Source organism: Bombina bombina, chromosome 5 (assembly GCF_027579735.1).
Source record: "Bombina bombina isolate aBomBom1 chromosome 5, aBomBom1.pri, whole genome shotgun sequence".
Lineage (NCBI taxonomy): Eukaryota > Metazoa > Chordata > Amphibia > Anura > Bombinatoridae > Bombina > Bombina bombina.
The window spans coordinates 239,314,418-239,338,223 of NC_069503.1; the positions used below are offsets into that span (position 1 = coordinate 239,314,418).

General features: G+C 39.5%; 1 protein-coding gene across 1 annotated transcript in view; it reads left to right on the forward strand.

Annotated features, from left to right (window-relative positions):
- LOC128660200 (patched domain-containing protein 3) overlaps nucleotides 1–23,806 on the forward strand; it is a 190,050-nt gene that overhangs the window by 77,185 nt on the left and 89,059 nt on the right. Inside the window, exon 3 of the mRNA XM_053713900.1 lies at nucleotides 17,922–18,737. Coding sequence (XP_053569875.1) covers nucleotides 17,982–18,737 — 756 coding nt within the window. The 5' untranslated portion in view covers nucleotides 17,922–17,981. The remainder of the gene's footprint in view (nucleotides 1–17,921; nucleotides 18,738–23,806) is intronic.

Consider the following 23,806-nt stretch of genomic DNA (forward strand, 5'->3'; position numbering starts at 1 on the left):
TAAATATAATATAGGGGTCGGCGGTGTTAGGGGCAGCAGATTAGGGGTACATAGGGATAACGTAGGTGGCGGCGATTTGCGGTCGGAAGATTAGGGGTTAATTATTTTAAGTAGCTGGCGGCGACGTTGTGGGGGGCAAGTTAGGGGTTAATAAATATAATATAGGGGTCGGCGGGGTTAGGGGCAGCAGATTAGGGGTACATAAGTATAACGTAGGTGGCGGTCGGCAGATTAGGGGTTAAAAATTTTAATCGAGTGGCGGCGATGTGGGGGGAGCTCGGTTTAGGGGTACATAGGTAGTTTATGGGTGTTAGTGTACTTTAGGGTACAGTAGTTAAGAGCTTTATGAACCGGCGTTAGCCAGAAAGCTCTTAACTCCTGCTATTTTCAGGCGGCTGGAGTTTTGTCGTTAGAGCTCTAACGCTCACTTCAGAAACGACTCTAAATACCGGCGTTAGAAAGATCCCATTGAAAAGATAGGATACGCAAATGGCGTAGGGGGATCTGCGGTATGGAAAAGTCGCGGCTGAAAAGTGAGCGTTAGACCCTTTAATCACTGACTCCAAATACCGGCGGTAGCCTAAAACCAGCGTTAGGAGCCTCTAACGCTGGTTTTGACGGCTACCGCCGAACTCCAAATCTAGGCCCTAGTGACTGTGCTGACACGCATGCTTTTTCAGCAATTCTGTAAGTACAGTGATTTGTGTGTGTTTTAATTAGTTATTAAATACTCTTGATTCAAAAGTTCACTGTCTTTTGTATGTTGATAGATTTCACTATAAACAAAGCACATTTTTCTTAAAGGGACACTAAACCCCAAAAAAAATCTTTAGTGATTTAGATAGAGCATGCAATTTTAAGCAACTTTCTAATTTACTCCAATAATCAAATTTTCTTTGTTCTCTTGCTATCTTTATTTAAAAAGCAGGAATGTAAAGCTTAAAGGGACATGAAACCCAAAAATTTTCTTTCATGATTCAGATAGAGAATACACATTTAAACAACTTTCTAATTTACTTCTATTATCTAATCTGTTTTATTCTCTTGGTATCATTTGTTGAAGGAGCAACAATGCACTACTGGTTTCTAACTGAACACATGGGTGAGCCAATGACAATCAGTTTATATTTGCAGCCACCAATCAACAGCTAGAACCTAGGTTCTCTGCTGCACATGAACTTGCCTAGATAAACATTTCAGCAAAGGATAACAAGAGAAAGAAGCAAATTAAATAATAGAAGTAAATTGGAAAGTTGTTTGAAATTGTATTCTCTATCTGAATCATTAAAGAAAATTTTTGGGTTTAATGTCCCTTTAAGAGCCGGCCCATTTTTGGTTGAGAACCTGGGTTATGTTTGCTTATTGGTTTGCTAACTGTATCCACCAATAAGCAAGCGCTATCCATGGTTTTGAACCTAAAATAGGCTGGCTCCTAAGCTTTATATTCCTGCTTTTAAATAAAGATAGCAAGAGAACGAAAAAAAATTGATAGGAGTAAATTAGAAAGTTGCTTAAAATTGCATGCTATATCTGAATCATTAAAGAAAAAATTTGGGTTTAGTATCCCTTTAATTACAGGAGCACTCTAAATTAAGAACATTGAGTTCAAAAGCACAGAAAAAGTAGTGACTAGTTTTACTGATATATTCTTGCATGTTTAGGACAATTTTTCAATATTTTAATTTTCTTTAATCCTTTACTTATTTATTATTTGATATAGGAAAAAAAAACTGAATTGAATAAGGTTATTTATTTTAGCTGTGTTTGTTTTGCATAGATTACATTGCCTACTATTGTTTTTATTTATTTGATGAGTTCAAGCCAACTGGGGGCTAGGGTTGCCACCTTTTGTCCAGCTGATTCCTGGACACTTTTTAAATGGGAGTGGTGGGGGCGTGGTTTGGGGGCGTGGCTTCACACCATCTAATGAAAAAATATGAATAATCTACCACATGCCATAGTGTCTATAGGGTAACAAAAATATCTGGGTTTTTCATAACACTGGGATACTGGCTGGATACTATATTTTGTATAGTGAGGTAACCTTTTTAGAGCAGTATTGTAGTTCTTATGATGCATATTTATAAACAATTATAAACTATTATAGAACTTGCGTGTGAGCAAGCTTTTATCGCAAAAATGGAAAAATAAGCAATCGCTGTAAAATTTCCATTTTGCATTTATTACTCTCTAAACCTCTTAAGAATATTTATTTATTTTTAGAACACTCCTCTAATATTTCAGTTAGGTATGAAGCTTAACCTCGTCGCATTCAAATATACAGTGTAAATATAGTTTTAACCCTTTTGGTATTAATTAAATCATACCTTTTTTTTGCAGTTTGTTAGAGCAATTAAATCATACCAACATGTAATGTGTGCTTTACTTAGTTTCCAACTTTCTTAACAATAGTTTGAAATCATATTCATGCACATTTATTTGATCACTAATAGACCAACTTCTGTTCCTTGTATCAGGCTTAAAATATCCACCATATTTAATTTTATGTTCTGATATAATCAGGTGTATTTCCAATCTAAAACAGTTAAGAAATGTTTGTCCTCTTATACGGCTCACCTGTTTTCAATAATGATCCTTGCAAGGGAATTAAACAGAAATACAGTTTGTGAACAGTAAACATTGTTATTAAAAAGCTATAGTTCAGAGTATTTACCCCTTTCCTGACGACTGGGTCCTCTCTAAATACAGGCACTAAACACACTGAGCTGCCTAAAGAAATGCATAGCGTGTGCGTACTACATGTATTGCTGCCCCGCCTACTTCACTCTTACATAATAGAAGTTCTATTATGTCCTCTAAATGTCCTGGACTCCTCCATATATTTCGCAGTGATTGCTTATTTTTCCATTTTGCGATACAAGCTTGCACACACGCAAGTTCTATGATAGAACTTGCTTGTGTACAAGCTTATATCGAAAAAATGGAAGAATAAGCAATCACTGCAAAATTAATGGAGAGTCTGGGACATATAGAGGATGACCCAGGGCACGGGACATACCATCTAATTCCGGGGCTGTCCCGGCCATAACAGGGCAAGTGGCAACCTTACTGGGGGCCCATGTGGTTCCCTGCATTAGTTGTTGCGGCCCCAGGAAAAAAGTAGAAGTGAGAACGTGTGCCATAGTGTTTGTGATCCCAGGTAAAAGCAGAGCAAAATATCCTTGGAGACTTTCTTACTGCCACTTTCATCCAACTTCCAAGGTGTTTGCTAATTATAATCTATACATCCACAAATAAAAGTAATTTTGTATCAGACCAGCGAGTGCTAGCCTTTATGGATGTATATAGATAGATAAATACCTCTGTCTATCTATCTATCTGAATAGATCTATCTATCTATCATCTATCGCTATCAAATTGGGAGATTACAAGTGAGTGGATTATTTTCTTTGTGGTGTCAGCTCTCAGAAACTGGTAAATTTTGGAAATATAGTGTAGATATTTGCGGCAGGATGAAAAGAGCGATTGGATGTGGGGAATGAAGGACAAATTAGAGTCAAATGTAGCGCGGAGGCAGTGTAGTTGGGGTGATGGAGAGATAGTGATGCTGTAGACGGGGATAGAAAAATCAGAGTAGAGCTAGAGGCGGATTAGATGGAGCTCAGTCTTGGACATTTTAATCTTTAGGTAGTGAGAGGCCATCCAGGAAGAATTTTTTTCTGGCACATTTCAGATTACTTTTTTTTTTACCAGTTTTTTCGTAGTATTTTGCAGAGGGCAGCGATTCTCAGACTCATATACGTATGACAATTTAATGATGGAAGTAAATTGGACAATTTTTGTGCTATATTGCATGTTCTAAAGGTAACATGAACGTTTAATCCTGACTATAATGCTCCTTTTAATTACCGTTAGAATTATTTTGGATTTAATATAACCACATTTTCACACACTTGCTAATTTGCATTTGGTCTAATGTAAGGCTCTTATGTAAGAGGACACATTTAGTTTAGAGATTTAATATTTGCTGTATCTTTTGTAAATCTTTGTTGAAATCCTGGGACATATTGTTTTCATGATTTAAAGGGACAGCCTAATCCAGAATTTGTATTGTTTAAAAAGATAGATAATCCCTTTATTACCCATTCCTCAGCCAATAGAATGCAAGCTCAATCTGATTGGCTGATTGGATCAGCCAATCGGATTGAACTTGAATCTGATTGGCTGATTCCATCAGCCAATCAGATTATTCCTACCTTAATTCCGATTAGCTGATAGAATCCTATCAGCCAATCGGAATTCGAGGGACGCCATCCCTTAAAGGAACCATCATTCGGTGGGAGTTCATCGTGGAGGAAGGATGTTCCATGTCGGCGGGATGAAGATGGAGCCGGAAGAAAGAAGATTGAAGATGCCGCTTGATAGAAGACTTCAGCCGGATGATGGACCTCTTCAGCCCCCGCTTGGATGAAGACTTCAGCCGGATGATGGACCTCTTCAGCCCCCGCTTGGATGAAGACTTCAGCCGGATGATGGACCTCTTCAGCCCCCGCTTGGATGAAGACTTCAGCCGGATGATGGACCTCTTCAGCCCCCACTTGGATGAAGACATCGCCCGGATTGGATGAAGAATTCGGCTCAGCTGAGTGAAGACGACTCAAGGTAGGAAGATCTTCAGGGTGGTAGTGTTAGGTTTTTTTAAGGGGGGTTTGGGTGGGTTAGAGTAGGGGTATGTGGGTGGTGGGTTTTAATGTTGTGGGGGTTGTATTTTTATTTTACAGGCAAAAGAGCTGTTTTCTTTGTGGCATGCCCCGCAAAAGGCCCTTTAAGGGCTGGTAAGGTAATAGAGCTGGTATCTTTTTAATGTAGAATAGGGTAGGGAATTTTTTTTATTTTGGGGGGCTTTGTTATTTTATTAGGGGGCTTAGAGTAGGTGTAATTAGCTTAAAATTGTTGTAATATTTTTATAATGTTTGTAAATTATTTTTTTATTTTTTGCAACTTAGTTCTTTTTTTTATTTTTTGTACTTTAGTTAGTGTATTTATTTGTATTTATTTGTAGGTATTTGTATTTAATTTATTTAATTTATTTAATGATAGTGTAGTGTTAGGTTTAATTGTAACTTAGGTAAGGATTTATTTTACTGGTAATTTTGTATTTCTTTTAGATAGGTAGTTATTAAATAGTTAATAACTATTTAATAACTATTGTACCTAGTTAAAATAAATACAAAGTTACCTGTAAAATAAATATAAATCCTAAAATAGCTACAATGTAATTATTAATTACATTGTAGCTATCTTAGGGTTTATTTTACAGGTAAGTATTTAGTTTTAAATAGGATTCATTTATTTAATGATAGTGTAGTGTTAGGTGTAATTGTAAATTTCTCTTTATTTTAGCTAGGTAGCTATTAAATAGTTAATAACTATTTAATAGCTATTGTACCTAGTTAAAATAAATTGAAATTTGCCTGTAAAATAAAAATAAATCCTAAGATATATTAGGGTTTATTTTAAAGGTAAGTATTTAGTTTTAAATAGGATTAATTTAGTTAATAAGAGAAATATTATTTAGATTTATTTAATTAATATTTAAGTTCGGGGGGTGTTAGGGTTAGTGTTAGACTTAGGTTTAGGGGTTAATAATTTTATTACAGTGGCGGCGGTGTAGGGGGGGGGCAGGATAGGGGTTAATAAATTTTTTATAGGTGGCGACGGTATGAGGGGCAGATTAGGGGTTAATAAGTTTAATATAGGTGGTGGCGGGGTCCGGGAGCGGCGGTTTAGGGGTTAAACTATTTATTTAGTTGCGGCGAGGTCCGGGATCCGCAGGATAGGGGTTAATAACTTTATTATAGGTGGCGGCGGTATAGGGGGGCAGGATAGGGGTTACTAGGTATAATGTAGGTGGTAGCAGTGTCAGGGAGCGGCGGTTTAGGGGTTAATACATTTATTATAGTTGTGGCAGTGTCCGGAAGCGGCAGTTTAGGGGTTATTAACTTTATTTAGTTGTGGGGGGCTTCGGGGGTGCCAGTATAGGGGTAGAACAGTGTTGTTAGTGTGGGTGCTTAGTGACAGCTTGTCAATAAAGCTGTCAAAAAGCCGAAGAGCAGCAAGATCGGATGAGTGATAACTCTCACAGTCCGCTGCTCATCGCCCCGTACTTGGTGCGCGGTTTTTTGACAGCTTTATTGATAACAGGCGAAATTTTGCAGGTCCGCGGCGGCGATGGTAGGCGAGCTTAGGCGGGCGTATTGAACCGGCGAAGGCAGGTAAAGTAGACGGCTTGATAACTAGGCCCCTTAGAATGTTCACAAGCATCAAGCAATATAATTAATGTGAGACGAGTGCAAAAATAAGTTTACCAATTCATGAATTTGCCTCACTCTCTCTCTCTTACTACTAGGTGAACTCTCATTTTTACACTAACATATCTAAATACACAGAAAAAGTGTGGATGTTAGTAAAATGTTAGTCTGTTATCTTTATTTTTGTTTATATTTATCATTCCCAGTAAATAATTACACCAAATTGTTAGTTAAACCTTCCTGGAACCAGGGTTCTGAGTTTGTGGATCTCCTGTCTTTCAAGAACCCTTTGTTTGCTGCCACCCTACATGGTGTGAGCACGGCTTTAATTGCATTCCAATGTTTAGTTCTAAGCAATGTATATTATTAGAGATATAACCCAGATGTTCTTTAATTCGGGTACGTATGTCCCTGGTAGTTAACCCTACGTATTGTTTCTGGTGCTCGGAACACTCAATCAGATAAACTACATATGTTGCGGAACATTTTACACAGCCCTGAGTATTGAAGGTCTCTCCAGTCACATAAGATTTAAATCTTTCTCCCTGTTTGAGATAGGTACAGGATTTACAGTGAGACTTCCCACACTTGTAGGTGCCTACTACATCTAATCATGAATTGTGAGTACCTAAATCAGGTAACATGCTTGGTGAGAGCATATTACCTATGGTAAGGTTTCTGGAGTATACAAAGCCCTGTTTAATGAAATGCTTTAGAGTTTCATCTCCATATAAGATGGACATGATTTTTTAAAAATTTTAATAATGTTTTTATTTATAATTTTTATTGAGATGGTACAAACAACCAATCAATACAGGACTTTTCTCGAGCTTATCATACAGCGAAATGTACAGACTATATATTAAAACATAGAAAAATAATGAGCAAAATAATACTCCCTATCAGAGTTGTAATATAATGATATAATGTGTTAAAGGGTAGGGATATCTCAATGTATATAGTACAGTGCATACAATGTAATCAGGTATCTCTGCATCTCAATTTTTTTATTTTCTGCCTATAAATATGGTCAAAAATCCCCTACAACTATAATTAAAGAACTTATAAAATGGAATCCCCAAGTAGTGGGCAAGGGTCTCTCATGGACCAATCAAAGTTTAAATTTGAGAATTTTGGTGTGGGGGAGCAGGTGTGGCAGAGAAGTACTATAGGTACTAGAGTAACTGTATGGGGAGTGAATTTGAGAATAGTTTACAAAATAAACAATTAAAAGCTATTAGATTACTATACAAGGTGAGCTGAGACTTAAAATCACATGAGCTATAATTGTTATATAAAACTACACGCATGTGAGTTTTATATAATCAGACATTCAGTGTCACAAAGTACATAGTATTTGAACATACACTAGGTAAGCAACCCATTTGTCAAGGGAACACAGTCATAAACATATACAAAGCTTTTAACATGACTTTGTAGGATTCCTTAAATTATATAACAACCTCTGCTAATTGATATAAAAAGATATTGCAATCTAGGTCTACAATAGGAAACTATATATATAACTATTGGAGAAGAAGAATTCTAAGGGGGTTGTTTTTGGTTATAGTATAAAATGAAACTAAGATATGCCATCCCGGCCGCAGACAGCATATCATTTTCCTAGTGAGATAGCAATATAACCAACCAGTGTAGCAAATATATATATATAGTTGTGGCTGTGTGAGAGATACAGACCTCTTAGTAACGGGGATGTTGTATATTGTGGTAGTGCACCTAGGGCTGCAAACCATATATATTTTGACCTAATTAGGTCCATTAGTACAATGATTATATATTACAAGGGTATGTCTGATAATAAGGCTTCCTTATTCACCGGTTTTGTAAAGTGGCAAGCTTGGATTAACAGGTTCATCGAGAATAGTAATCTAATTTTCACAGTAAACATTTGTCTCATATAATACAGACTATTATGCTATCTAAAACTCAACATTCTAATTTGGTTAGCAGCAAAGGGAACATAAATAGTTTAGGAACTTATGGTATAAACGTTTCCAGTCAGCAGGAATCTGGTCTGCAGTAGCTGATGGAGTACTTATCTTTCAGATAGAAGTCAACAAGTAAGGGACTTTAGAACGGGTGTGTAGTAGTTTTTTTTATTTTATTGTTTTAGCTTCCCGGCGTGACTTTGTATACAACCGGTAGCTACATGCTATGTAATGTTCATCCTACACCAGATGGCTCGGGTAAGTGAATTCCCCCAGCAACTTCACTGGAGGCACTCAGACATTGTCCCCAGTTGGATTCCACTGTCCCTATCCAGGGGTACATCTTGGCTGTAAAGTTCACTATTATCAGGTTTGTCACCTGAACGGCACATTTCACCACCGCAACAGCTCCATAGGTGGTAAGGAGGGCAATTAGGAACTTTGCATCCTTCCCTGTACTCCCGACATCCGTCCCTTTGATCAGGCTAAGTACTTCCATGAGGTCTATTATTAGATCCCTCGGTTCATCATGTAGGGTAGGTGGTAGAAGCTGGGCCCGCTTAGCGTCACCTCTAGTATAAGCTGTTATGGAGGTAGCGTTGTAGGAGTCAGGCTCTACAGAATGTGTCCCTTTGGGCTGGAGTACCATTTTTAGCACGTGTACAAGAGCAGCCTGGCAATTATCCAGGATGTTATCTTTCTCCCTGAGGATGGAAACCGCAGGTATCATAGTGTGCGTATATAGCTGTGTTCATTAGTGGAACAAGTATGGAGCGTTTAGTCGATCTAAGTCCTCTCGCTGGTCTCCACGTGGGTAGGAAAATGACTTCCCTCAAGAACTCCAAGCAGTAAGAGTAGAGTTTAAGTTGTGAAGTTCCGTCAACAAATAGTTTTTTCCCTTTTAATACTAGGCTGTGAAGTCTCCTGAGCCTTTAGAATGCCAATATTGTTAAAGTATAAGAGTCTGGATGGTCGCCAAGCTTGATTTTGCAAGTAATATAGCTGGAGTTGCTGAGATGTGCGACCATCCAGCTCAAGAGCTAATGATGTTGCACACTCCAGAAAATTGGTTAGAGAACTTAGTTATAAATCTTAATCCCTTTTGTTCAGATCTTTGTCGTTTCTTGCTAAAAAGTTGCTTCTTTCAATAGCTGCCACTTCCTTAGGCACATTATCCACCATCTTTCCGTTGTAGCCCCTATCTTACTTTAAATCGTTGTTTCAAATTAGTTGTTTCCTTAGCGAAATCAGATTCTTTAGTGCAAATTCTTCTTGCCTGCAGAAATTGTCCTTTCACTATTCCTTTAATCACATGTTTCGGATGACTACTATGTGCATGCAAAAGGCTATTGCCAGCTATAGGTTTGCGGTACAGGGGTTATATTAATACACTTTTTACCTCTGTGATTACCTTGTATCTAAGCCTATGCCGACTGCCCCCTTATTTCAGTTCTTTTGACAAACATGCATTTTAGCCAATCAGTACTGACTCCTAGGTAATTCCACAGGAGCGAGCACAATGTTATCTATATGGCACACATGGACTAGCGCTTTCCAGCTATAAAAAAACTGTTACAATGCAGTAAATCAGATAAGAGGTGGCCTTCAAGTGCTTAGAAAATTAGCATATGAGCCTACCTAGGATTATCTTTCAACAAAGTATACCAACAGAACAATGCAAATTTAATAATACAAGTAAATTGGAAAATTGCTTAAAATTGCATGTCCTATCTGAATCATTACTGAAATAATTGTACATATATATACAAATAGAAAGAGTGCCGAGTCCTGTATAATAATTCAAAAGTCACTACCTTCGAAAATAAATATATACTGATTTTTAAACTTACATATTCCCATTCACATGTATGTTTATTACACAATCATTCAGTCACACACATGAATTAAGCTATACCTGCCATAATAATATCTATATCGAAAAAAAGGGACTCACCAAATATAAAATGTTTTAGCAACTTCCTTTATAACAAAGTAGACTAAGCTCTTATAATCCCGGAGCCAAGATTAACATTAGCATTAATATAGCAAGTGGTGCAATAAATAGGAAACCTTCCTCTATATACTTCACAAATATCGAACTATATTTCAGTCATTAGAGGTAACAGCATACGGTGGCAATTAAAAAAGGGAGAGATAAAATGCTCCAGAGATCCCCTGACTTGCATTTCAAATAACGCTTCCTCAGAGGGGGTCATGAAAGTTTAATTGTGACTAGACTGTCCCTTTAATTACAGTTTGATTGTCCCTTTGAAACACACTAATTATTGCTCACACTTTACTTTGGTTTAAGGGATATGAAACGCTATTTTTTTTCTTTCATGATTTAGATAGAGCATGCAATTGTAAGCAACTTTGTAATTTACTCCTATTACATGGTCTATCTGAAACATGAAAGATAAAAATTGGATTTCCTATCCCCTTTATATATATTTCATAATAAAAAGAACATTATTTTCTAAGTGAAGAACATAGGAATTTAAAATATATATTTTGTGCATCGGGTTTCGCGAATTAGATCTTAACATGGTCGGGTTAGCACACATGAAAATTATTCTTAAGGCACATTATTGAACTATTACATATAAAATAATAATAAAATAAAAAAATATTAAACATAATGTAAAATAATCTAAATAATCCATAGGATATATATTTATATTTTACAGTATGTTTAATAATCTTTAATATTTTTTATTAATTTTGTTTAATATTTATATGTCATATTTTAATAATGCACCTTAAGAATACTAAATTTTCATGTGTGCTAACTCGACCGTGTTAAAATATGTACAGTAAATATTCAGTAAAGCACATAACAGCACATAGATACATATGTATTTATATATCTAGATTGTAAGTTCCCACGGGAATAGGGCCCTCAATTCCCGCCTGTATTTGTCTGTAAAAGTTTGTCTTATATTGTATTGTTTTACCGTTGTACTTACATCTTTGTTCTCATGGACCACGCTGTGGAATCCGTTGGTGCTTTATAAATAAAGAATAATAATAATATAGACATACATGTACTGTAAATGCATTGTGGTCCATTGTCATCAAATAGCTGAAAACATGAAATATCATATTTCTGCAATATTCATATTTAATAAAGTGTTTAACTGTGTTTTTAGTGTAAATATTTCACATTCCAATGTTCTTAACAAAGCTGAATATGTTCTAAGTATTTCTAAATAGATATTCATATATATCTATACCTACAGTATCTCACAAAAGTGAGTACACCCCTCACATTTTTGTAAATATTTTATTATATTTTTTCATGTGACAACACTGAAGAAATTACACTTTGCTACAATGTAAAGTAGTGAATGTACAGCCTGTAAAATAGTGTAAATTTGCTGTCCCCTCAAAATAACTCAACATACAGCCATTAATGTCTAAACCATTGGCAACAAAAGTGAGTACACCCCTAAGTGGAAATGTCCAAATTGGGCCCAAGTGTCAATATTTTGTGTGGCCACCATTATTTTCCAGAACTGCCTTAACCCTCTTTGGCATGGAGTTCACCAGAGCTTCACAGGTTGCCACTGGAGTCCTCTTCCACTCCTCCATGATAACATCACAGAGTGCTTCCCCACCTTCCATTTGAGGATGCCCCACAGATGCTCAATAGGGTTTAGGTCTGGAGACATGCTTGGCCAGTTCATTACCTTTACCCTCAGCTTCTTTAGCAAGGCAGTGGTCGTCTTGGAGGTGTGTTTGGGGTCGTCAGCATGTTGGAATACTGCCCTGCGGCCCAGTCTCCAAAGGGAGGGGATCATGCTCTGCTTCAGTATGTCACAGTACATGTTGACATTTATGGTTCCCTCAATGAGCTGTAGCTCCCCAGTGCTGGCAGCTCTCATGCAGGCCTAGACCATGACACTCCCACCACCTGCTTGACTGTAGGCAAGACACACTTGTCTTTGTACTCCTTACCTGGTTGCCGCCACACACGCTTGAACCATCTGAACCAAATAATTTTATCTTGGTCTCATTGGACCACAGGACATGGTTCCAGTAATCCATGTCCTTAGTCTGCTTGTTTTCAGCAAACTGTTTGCGGGCTTTCTTGTGCATCATTTTTAGAAGAGGCTTCCTTCTTGGACGACAGCCATGTAGACCAATTTAATGCAGTGTGCGGCCTATGGTCTGAGTGCTGACAGACTGACCCCCAACCCCTTCAACCTCTGCAGCAATGCTGGCAGCACTCATATGTCTATTTCCCAAAGACAACCTCTGGATATGACACTGAGCACATGCACTCAACTTCTTTGGTCGACCATGGCGAGGCATGTTCTGAGTGGAACCTGTCCTGTGAAACCTATGTATGGTCTTGCCCACTGTGCTGCAGCTCAGTTTCAGGGTCTTGGCAATCTTCTATTAGCCTAGGTCATCTTTATGTAGAACAACATTTTTTTTTTCCAGATCCTCAGAGAGTTCTTTGCCATGAGGTGCCATGTTGAACTTCCAGTGACCAGTATGAGAAAGTGTGAGAGTGATAACACCAATTTTAACACACCTGCTCCCCATTCACACCTGAGACCTTGTAACACTAACGAGTCACATGACACCGGGGAGGAAAAATGGCTAATTGGGCGCAATTTGGACATATCCACTTAGGGGTGTACGCACTTTTGTTGCCAATGGTTTAGACATTAAAGGCTGTGTGTTAAGTTATTTTGAGGGGACATCAAATGTACACTGTTATACAGGCTGTACACTCACTACTTTACATTGTAGCAAAGTGTAATTTCTTCAATATTGTCACATGAAAAGATATAATAAAATATTTACAAAAATGTGAGGGGTGTACTCACTTTTTGTGAGATACTGTATAGATAATGATCTATATATATATAGGTATAGATATATTTTTTACCAAATAAAACATCAGCTATATACTGTATATGCAAATATATATAGAAATATGTATGTATGAATAAACATATTTTTCTATGAGAAGAACATTGGAATGTAAAATATTATTTCATATCTGGTTAGCGCAATTGGTTAAACGTAGTCAGGTTTGGGCGACTCCATTGAAGTCTATGAAAGAATACCTTAACACGATCACGATATTGTAACTTCATCTTTTTGCACTCATCGGGTTAGCGCATGAGCGAAAACTTTTTACTTTCAATTTGTAATACATGTGGAATATGACGTGCACAAAAAGCCGAAGTTGAGCGCAGTTAGCGCGTGAGGGATAAATACTGCTTTACTCATAATCTAGCCCTTAGACATGTATATATACACACACATACACATATTATATATATATATATATATATATATATATATATATATATATATATATATATATATATATAAATCAGGAGACAGCACTCACTGGTCTTGACAATACTGGATTTATTCAGTGACGTTTTGGGGAATACCCCCCTACATCAGAAATGTCACTGACTAAATCCAGTATTGTCAAGACCAGTGAGTGCTGTCTCCTGATTTCCATAGATTATACCCTATTCTAGCACCCTGGCCTTTGAACTGAAGTGTTTGTGAGAGTGCACCTGCTACAACCTGCTGTATGTATATATATATATATATATATATATATATACACACAGACACCCAGCCCTTTCCAGTGAAACGCCTTGTCATATACTATATCTCTTTTATCTCTTATGAAACATTTTTATTAATATTTAAAGTATAAAAAAAAATATAAAAAAAGTGTAAATATACAGTTTGCTAAATACTTTATTTTTACTTGTTATTGATGTGTTTTGTGCAACATTGTTTAACCCTTACATTTTACCTTAAATCTCAAGTCTCAACACTAGCGCAAATTCAAATTCGCTTGGGTGCAACCTGTTACTTTCAATTTGTAATATGCTTACTAATTAGCACGGGCGTCCAGCGCTATCATTAGCTCGCTACTTGTATTCTAGCCCTTAATTATAGAGAAAGTGACAGATCGATTAAGGCTCCAATCAGCAAAAATGTATTTCATATACATAATAAACCTAAAGGAACACTTTCATGCAGCTAATTAGGGAAACCTCATTTTACAATACAATGTCCCTGTTATGTTACTGGCTTTTCATGTTAGCATTTTGTTAATGTGACATCTGTGTTACTGTCCCTGAGAATCCTTCATTCTATGGGAATCCCCCTGTCTCTGGGAATTGCTCTGGCTCTGCATCCTCCTGTCTCTGGGAATTCCTTATTCTATGGGAATCCCCCTGTCTCTGGGAATTGCTCTCGCTCTGCATCCTCCTGTCTCTGGGAATTCCTTATTCTATGTGAATCCTCCTGTCTCTGGGAATTGCTCTGGCTCTGCATCCTCCTGTCTCTGGGAATTCCTTATTCTATGGGAATCCCCCTGTCTCTGGGAATTGCTCTCGCTCTGCATCCTCCTGTCTCTGGGAATTCCTTATTCTATGTGAATCCTCCTGTCTCTGGGAATTGCTCTCGCTCTGCATCCTCCTGTCTCTGGGAATTCCTTATTCTATGGGAATCCTCCTGTCTCTGGGAATTGCCCCGGCTCTGCATCCTCCTGTCTCTGGGAATTGCCCTGGCTCTGTATCTTCCTGTCTCTGGGAATTGCCCTAGCTCTGCATCCTCATGTCTCTGGGAATTGCTCTGGCTCTGCATCCTCCTGTCTCTGGGAATTGCCCTAGCTCTGCATCCTCCTGTCTCTGGGAATTGCCCTAGCTCTGCATCCTCCTGTCCCTGGGAATTGCCCTAGCTCTGCATCCTCCTGTCTCTGAGAATTGCTCTGGCTCTGCATCCTCCTGTCTCTGGGAATTGCCCTAGCTCTGCATCCTCCTGTCTCTGAGAATTGCTCTGGCTCTGCATCCTCCTGTCTCTGGGAATTGTTCTGGCTCTGCATCCTCCTGTCTCTGGGAATTCCTTATTCTATTGGAATCCCCCTGTCTCTTGGAATCCCCCTGTCTCTGGGAATTGCCCTAGCTCTGCATCCTCCTGTCTCTGGGAATTCCTTATTCTATTGGAATCCCCCTGTCTCTTGGAATCCCCCTGTCTCTGGGAATCGCCCTGGCTTTGCATCCTCCTGTCTCTGGGAATTCCTTATTCTATGGGAATCCTCCTGTCTCTGGGAATTGCCCTAGCTCTGCACCCTCCTGTCTCTGTGAATTGCTCTGGCTCTGCATCCTCCTGTCTCTGGGAATTGCTCTGGCTCTGCATCCTCCTGTCTCTGGGAATTGCCCTAGCTCTGCATCTTCCTGTCTCTGGGAATTGCCCTAGCTCTGCATCCTCCTGTCTCTGGGAATTGCTCTGGCTCTGCATCCTCCTGTCTCTGGGAATTGCCCTAGCTCTGCATCCTCCTGTCTCTGGGAATTGCCCTGGCTCTGCATCCTCCTGTCTCTGGGAATTGCCCTAGCTCTGCATCCTCCTGTCTCTGGGAATTGCCCTGGCTCTGCATCCTCCTGTCTCTGGGAATTGCCCTAGCTCTGCATCCTCCTGTCTCTGGGAATTGCTCTAGCTCTGCATCCTCCTGTCTCTGGGAATTGCTCTAGCTCTGCATCCTCCTGTCTCTGGGAATTGCCCTAGCTCTGCATCCTCCTGTCTCTGGGAATTGCCCTGGCTCTGCATTCTCCTGTCTCTGGGAATTTCCCTAGCTCTGCATCCTCCTGTCTCTGGGAATTGCTCTGGCTCTGCATCCTCCTGTCTCTGGGAATTCCTTTTTCTATTGGAATCCCCCTGGCTCTGGGAATCAAGTTGGTGGCAGTTTTGTTTTCTTGAATTTGTCACTGACTTTCTTTTCTTTTTCTGAGCACTGAACACCCCCCTACACTTTAGGTTTATGCTGCCAGTGGTTAAATAGTCAGATGTGTGGACTAGGTAGTATTAGACTTTAACAATCAGTGATCGGTTCCAAAAGCTTTGCTAGAATTCCCTATTTTAACATCACTGGTATTTGGGGGTACCTCAATAATGATCATGTGAGATAGCAATCACCCAAAAACAAAGAATCGTCACAGAAATGGAACTCTCACTTTTAGGAATTTTTCATTTTTATATTTCTAAATAGAAATTGACAAGTTAAAAGGGTCATATGAGTGATGCTCCTAAGCGGTGGGATAATTCTAAAAATATGAATAACACCACCTCCCCCCCCCCAACAATAATGTATCCCCTACTCTGGGGGAACTAACAAAGCGGTTTGTCTCGTCTATACCGCAACTGAATTACAGCTCCTAATTGCTCCCTAGGCACCCAACCCTCCATAACACAATAGGTATGCGTTTATTCAGTTAACTTTACGGAGGTGCTCCAATGTTTCATTCTAAATCTATTTATCAGTAAGGGAGCTCGACATTATATTATCCTAGAAAATAAAAAATGAGGTATTTCAATAAGGGTCCATGAGTGGCCCTCTCCAAGTTATGCCCACCATTCATTTGGTTTACCTATTTATCATATGTATGCAGCTTACCTTGTAATATTCTTCTGTTTTCTTTTTTGTTGTATATTGACTACCACCAAATGGTTATTGTGACAAAAAAAACCTCAATAAAAATTATATAAAAAAAAAAAAAAAAGGGTCATATGAGTAACGTAATAGGGTAAGATAAGTAACATAATGGGCCAGATTACAAGTGGAGCGCTTTTTAATGCTTCCGCTTGAGCATTAACTGCACTGGAAGTAAGCTTTTTTCGCTTGTTGGGTTGCACTCGTATTATGAGTTGAATTAAACCGTTTTTGCTTGCATGCTAACCCAACTTAGGATATTACATACACGATAAGCTATTCCCCCATAGAGGTCAATGGAACAAAAAAAAGTGGGGAAAAACCTTACTTGCACGCAAACACGATTGCATATCTTCAAATGCGCTAACCCGAAATGAAAATATTTCACATTACAATGTTCTTCACATAGCAGAATATGTTCTATGTATTCTTAAACACATATGTCTACATATATCTGATGGGTTTTTGGTAAAATCTATACCTATATATAAATCTATGATTGTATATAGGTATAGATATATACAGATTTATATAGGAATATCTATTTAGAGATACATAGAACATATTCTGCTATGTGCAGAACTTTGGAATGTGAAACATTTATGGTAAAGACAAAGTATAACACGCTATTAAATATTAATATTGCATAAATATGATTTTATATGTTTTCATCTACTTAACTACAAAGGGCTCAAATGCACTTATATATATATATGTCTATTTGTGTGTACATATGTATTTATGTGTGTATGTGTGTATATATGTCTGTAAATGCACACATATATATGTATATATATATACCTATACAGTATATATATATATATATATATATACATACATATGTACACAGACATATACATACACACATACATATATCTAAATATTTATATATGTATGTATCACTATGATAAATCCCTTTGCCTGCTTTTTTTCTCTAACACCTTTGACCTCATATCTTTGAGCCTTTATAACTTTTTTGTGCATTTTTTTAAAAATTTTTTTTAATTAAATGGCATTATTATAAGTGTAACTGTACTTTGTAATGTATTTTTTAATGTCTTTGAGACTTTTTTGTTTTGTGAAACAGTTAGAGCTCTGAGGTCAGGCTAACCCAGTGTGCCTTAATTGTCCTGTACTGGAAACAATATTTAGTATCACTAATATGTTAAAGATCACTTATAGCTTGGTCATTATTTAAAATGCTAACTTCTCTTTTTTTTACAGTAACATTTCAGGTCTCTAGCTTCTCAATCATCCTTGACATAAGTTGGATAAGTTCCAATTATGTTGGATTTAAATAACACAAAGTGCCTGGAACGACCGCTCTCTGCTGGGTTTCGTAAGCTTGGAAGGCTTGTTGGCAGATTTCCATGGTGGTTCCTAGTTATTCCCATTGCTATATCTGCTGGCTTAGGAGCCGGATTTATTTTTTTACCTCAGAGGAAATCTAATGACATAGAAGAGCAGTTTACTCCAATAGGAGGACCAGCTAAGGGTGAGAGGAAGTTCATAATGGATCACTTCCCAGTAAATGACTCAGGACAGTTTTCTGTACAGAGGCTGATTACTGAGGGGGCATTTGCTTCTATTATTGCTGTCAGTACATCCACAAATGTCCTTGATATTAGCAGATTTCAAGAGCTTCTGAAGCTGGATAAGGCAGTAAGGAGCATGAATATAACAATACCAGAATTGGGAAGTGAAGTACAGCTTGGATATCAGCAACTGTGTGCAGAAATTCAAGGTTCCACTTGCCTGGCACCAAATCCACTCATAGATGCAGTTCAAGGTAACCCTGAGAGGATAGAAAAAATAGATGTGACTTACCCCATGTTTCAGAGTGGAACATTCCTGGGAATGTACCTTGGAGGTGTTAAACTGGGCCCAGCAGATACAGTGCTAGAAGCCAAAGCCCTCCGGCTAGTGTATTACCTGAAAGAGGACAAAGCACAGGACCGCAACAACAGCCTTGTGTGGCTTAATCATTTTATTAAGACTATCCCTCAGCAAATAGATGAATTACAACTGAAAACTATACAGGTAAGAATAAAACATTTACATTTAAACTTCTAAATATTTAAAAGTTGTTTCAATATTGAAGCAAAAAGTGTAAAGTTTTAGTAATGGCTGCTGACATCTTGTAATGTAGCTTCCCTTATCTTATTTCTTCTTCTGAGACCAACTAGGGACAGATAAAAATAAGTAAACAGATTAATTTAATATGTTGTATTAAATTATTACATTGTTTAATGTCCCTTCCATCATTTTTATAATATCTACCACCCTTTTTGTAAAGGAGTGTTTCACCAAATTATAGACCAGATTACAAGTGGCACTCTATTATTTATTTTATGTTGCTTTTGCACTAACAAAGACAACTTTTTTTTATGCATGTGGGTTAGAGCTGGTATTACATGTTAAAAGTTAATATACGAGGAGAGAGCTATTTCTGACTCCCGAGCTAACTGCGATCGACTTTGGCTTTTTGCACATGTTGGGTACCACACTTATTACAAGCTGAAAGTAAAAAAAATTCACCTGCGCGCTAACCAAAAGCGCACAAAAAGCCAAAGTTAGAATAGCGTGACTGCATTAATGTATTCTCACATAGACTTCAAGACTTAAAGGAACTTGAGTGCTTGAAAGGTGTACACTTCTTTCAGTCTAGCACTGATAACTAGTTCTTAATTCTTAAAGGGACAGTAAACTTAAAATAAAATGTTATATAATTCTGTACATTGTGCAGAATTATGTAACGTTATCTTAGAGACACTTTTTAAAATCAAAATATTTTAGAGATTTCAGCCCCCAAAGTTATACTTACTTCCTTTCCTCTCCAGGCTCTTGAGATTAGAACTTCCTTTCAAAAGCAGTTTGCGGTCGCGCTGTCTAATCACAGCATGCCCGATCACGCTATTGAACAAAAATGTAGCTCACTCCTGCTCTTGTCTGGTAGTGGGACTGAGCTACATTTAGTTTAATAGTGAGATTGGGCATGCTGTGATTAGACAGCGTGCCAGTGAACCACTAAGACCTGTTCAGAAGATCCTGGAGAGGAAATGAGCTTAGCTTAACATTGCTGCTAAGAACCCTTAAATCTTTTGATTTTTAAAACTGTCACTAAGATAATGTTACATAATTCTTACATTATTTTTTAAAATTTACTGACCCTTTAAGTAGGTTGCAGTAACAAAATTCCAGTGGACACAGGTGCTTAAATTGTGCAATAGAGGGTGAGGCTGCCATAGAATACCAGGTAGATACAGCAGATACAGCTGGTTAGAAGAAAGCTGACACAGGATACTCAGAAAGCACAGGATACCCAGTGTGTACTGTTGGTGAGACTGTCACAGGATACCAGGTAAGTACAGCAGGTATAGCAGACTTGAGTAAAGCTGTCACTACTAGTATAGCAGACACAGGATACCATATAAGTATAGCAGACACAGGATACTCAGAAGGCACAGGATACCCAGTGTGTACTGTTGGTGAGACTGTCACAGGATACCATATAAGTATAGCAGACACAGGATACTCAGAAGGCACAGGATATCCAGTGTGTACTGCTGGTGAGACTGTCACAGGATACCAGGTGAGTACAGCAGATACAGCTGGTTAGAAGAAAGCTGACACAGGATACTCAGAAAGCACAGGATACCCAGTGTGTACTGTTGGTGAGACTGTCACAGGATACCAGGTAAGTACAGCAGGTATAGCAGACTTGAATAAAGCTGTCACTACTAGTATAGCAGACACAGGATACCATATAAGTATAGCAGACACAGGATACTCAGAAGGCACAGGATATCCAGTGTGTACTGCTGGTGAGACTGTCACAGGATACCATATAATTATAGCAGACACAGGATACTCAGAAGGCACAGGATACCCAGTGTGTACTGCTGGTGAGACTGTCACAGGATACCAGGTAAGTACAGCAGACACAGGATTCTCAGAAGGCACAGGATACCCAGTGTGTACTGCTGGTGAGACTGTCACAGGATACCAGGTAAGTACAGCAGACACAGGATACTCAGAAGGCACAGGATATCCAGTGTGTACTGCTGGTGAGACTGTCACAGGATACCAGGTAAGTACAGCAGACACAGGATACTCAGAAGGCACAGGATATCCAGTGTGTACTGCTGGTGAGACTGTCACAGGATACCAGGTAAGTACAGCAGACACAGGATTCTCAGAAGGCACAGGATACCCAGTGTGTACTGTTGGTGAGACTGTCACAGGATACCAGGTAAGTACAGCAGACACAGGATTCTCAGAAGGCACAGGATACCCAGTGTGTACTGCTGGTGAGACTGTCACAGGATACCAGGTAAGTACAGCAGACACAGGATTCTCAGAAGGCACAGGATACCCAGTGTGTACTGCTGGTGAGACTGTCACAGGATACCAGGTAAGTACAGCAGACACAGGATTCTCAGAAGGCACAGGATACCCAGTGTGTACTGTTGGTGAGACTGTCACAGGATACCAGGTAAGTACAGCAGGTATAGCAGACTTGAGTAAAGCTGTCACTACTAGTATAGCAGACACAGGATACCATATAAGTATAGCAGACACAGGATACTCAGAAGGCACAGGATATCCAGTGTGTACTGCTGGTGAGACTGTCACAGGATACCATATAAGTATAGCAGACACAGGATACTCAGAAGGCACAGGATACCCAGTGTGTACTGCTGGTGAGACTGTCACAGGATACCAGGTAAGTACAGCAGACACAGGATTCTCAGAAGGCACAGGATACCCAGTGTGTACTGCTGGTGAGACTGTCACAGGATACCAGGTAAGTACAGCAGACACAGGATACTCAGAAGGCACAGGATATCCAGTGTGTACTGCTGGTGAGACTGTCACAGGATACCAGGTAAGTACAGCAGACACAGGATACTCAGAAGGCACAGGATATCCAGTGTGTACTGCTGGTGAGACTGTCACAGGATACCAGGTAAGTACAGCAGACACAGGATTCTCAGAAGGCACAGGATACCCAGTGTGTACTGCTGGTGAGACTGTCACAGGATACCAGGTAAGTACAGCAGACACAGGATTCTCAGAAGGCACAGGATACCCAGTGTGTACTGTTGGTGAGACTGTCACAGGATACTAGGTAAGTACAGCAGACACAGGATTATCAGAAGGCACAGGATACCCAGTGTGTACTGCTGGTGAGACTGTCACAGGATACCAGGTAAGTACAGCAGACACAGGATTCTCAGAAGGCACAGGATACCCAGTGTGTACTGCTGGTGAGACTGTCACAGGATACCAGGTAAGTACAGCAGACACAGGTGTCATGAGATGCAGGACATATGCAGGACACAGCAATGATGGTACAACTCTATTTTATTACAGAGCATAGCAATACACATCCAGACAGGTTGATTGTACTAAACTAACTGCGACACAGACACCGGACCTAAGCCCCGCCCACATGCTAGTGACATCACATCCTGCTATCATCACATCTTCCCCTTTTTCAAAGGCAAAGCATACATTCGCATATATTAAATAACAAGGTACACCAACAGGGTATACAACAACATTTTGTTTTAGAACATTATAAAAACAGATAGATTAGAAAACATGAACAAATAAATTACATCCTGACTTGGACATCGGGGTAGACTACCCTAGTCCACAGTGACCATGGGATTATTCTGCCCATACTTCCGGTCACTGTTCTAGCTAAAGTCAGTCCCTGTATCGGGCAGGAAGCCTCACCACTCTTCCGCTTGATGTAACTTTGCATGAACTGTCCTCTGATACAGAAGATGGTGAACAAGAGTCTGCTGGAGGCAAAGATATATCCCCGCTATGATCTTGCTGAGGGGAAGGCACCTCTCTTAGAACAGGGGATCCCACCGGCGGTGGTACTGAGGTATCCGGTTCCAGACTCTCAGGTACAGGCTGAAGATGTCTTCGGTTACGGCGTGTAACCGTCCCTCCCTCTGTAAGGACTGTGTAAGACCTTGGTTCTGGAGAGCGGCCCACTACCGTAGCAGGCGTCTTCCATTTCTTCTCATCATCCAGTTTAATTCTGACACTTTGGCCCGCTTTCAGTTCCTGTAAAGGCCTGACAGAATGTCTCCTGTCGTAGAAGAAACGATAACCCTTTTTGGCCTCTTCATCCCTCCTAAGGACTTCGTCCCGAGGAACAGGGCCAGGCGGCTTGAAGACACCCACTGAGGGTAAAGTGGTGCGAATCTGGCGTCCTAGCATCAGCTGTGCCGGGCTAAACCCGGTGGCTTGAATGGGCGTCGCCCTGTATGACAAGAGGGCTAGGTACGGTTCAGATTGCTTTAGAATGAATTTTGTTGTTTGAACTGCCCTTTCAGCCATTCCGTTGGCCTGCGGATAATGTGGACTTGACGTGGAATGTACAAAATCATATTCCCTGCTGAAAGCACTGAACTCTGTAGAAGCGAACTGCATGCCATTATCACTCACCAGCTCCATTGGAATGCCCCAGCGGGCGAACAAGCTCTTCAGGCGAATGATAACGGCCTGACTTGTGATATCATTCAGGGGTGCTATTTCCAAATACCTGGAATAGTAGTCGATAACAACAAGAAACTTTTTCCCGTGCAGTTCGCACAAATCAGCAGCTATTTTCTGCCACGGCCCCGCAGGCAGCGGAGTAGACATTAAGGGCTCCCTTCTCTGAGTAGGCCGGCGTTCCCGGCAAAAGGCACATTTAGACACGTGATTTGCAATGTCGGAGCTGATCCCAGGCCACCACACAGCTGTAGCTGCTCTTTCTCTGCACTTTGTAATGCCTAAGTGGCCATCGTGAATCCTGTTTAACATCTCCTTCCTCATGCTGACAGGAATTACAATACGGTCTTGGAACAGCACCAACCCCTCCAGCTCCGTGAGCTGCGACCTCTCTGGCTGGTAAGCATTTAAAGACATCCAGGCTGCCCGGCTCTCGGGCCAGCCATCTCTTATGTACCTTATAACTTCTTGCAGATCTGTGTCCAAATATGTCTCTTTCTTTATCTCTTCCAGTTTCCTTGAAGAAATGGACTTAGAGGCCAGAACTGAATCAACATACACTTTTACATCCGACTCCGTGGAGGATTCTT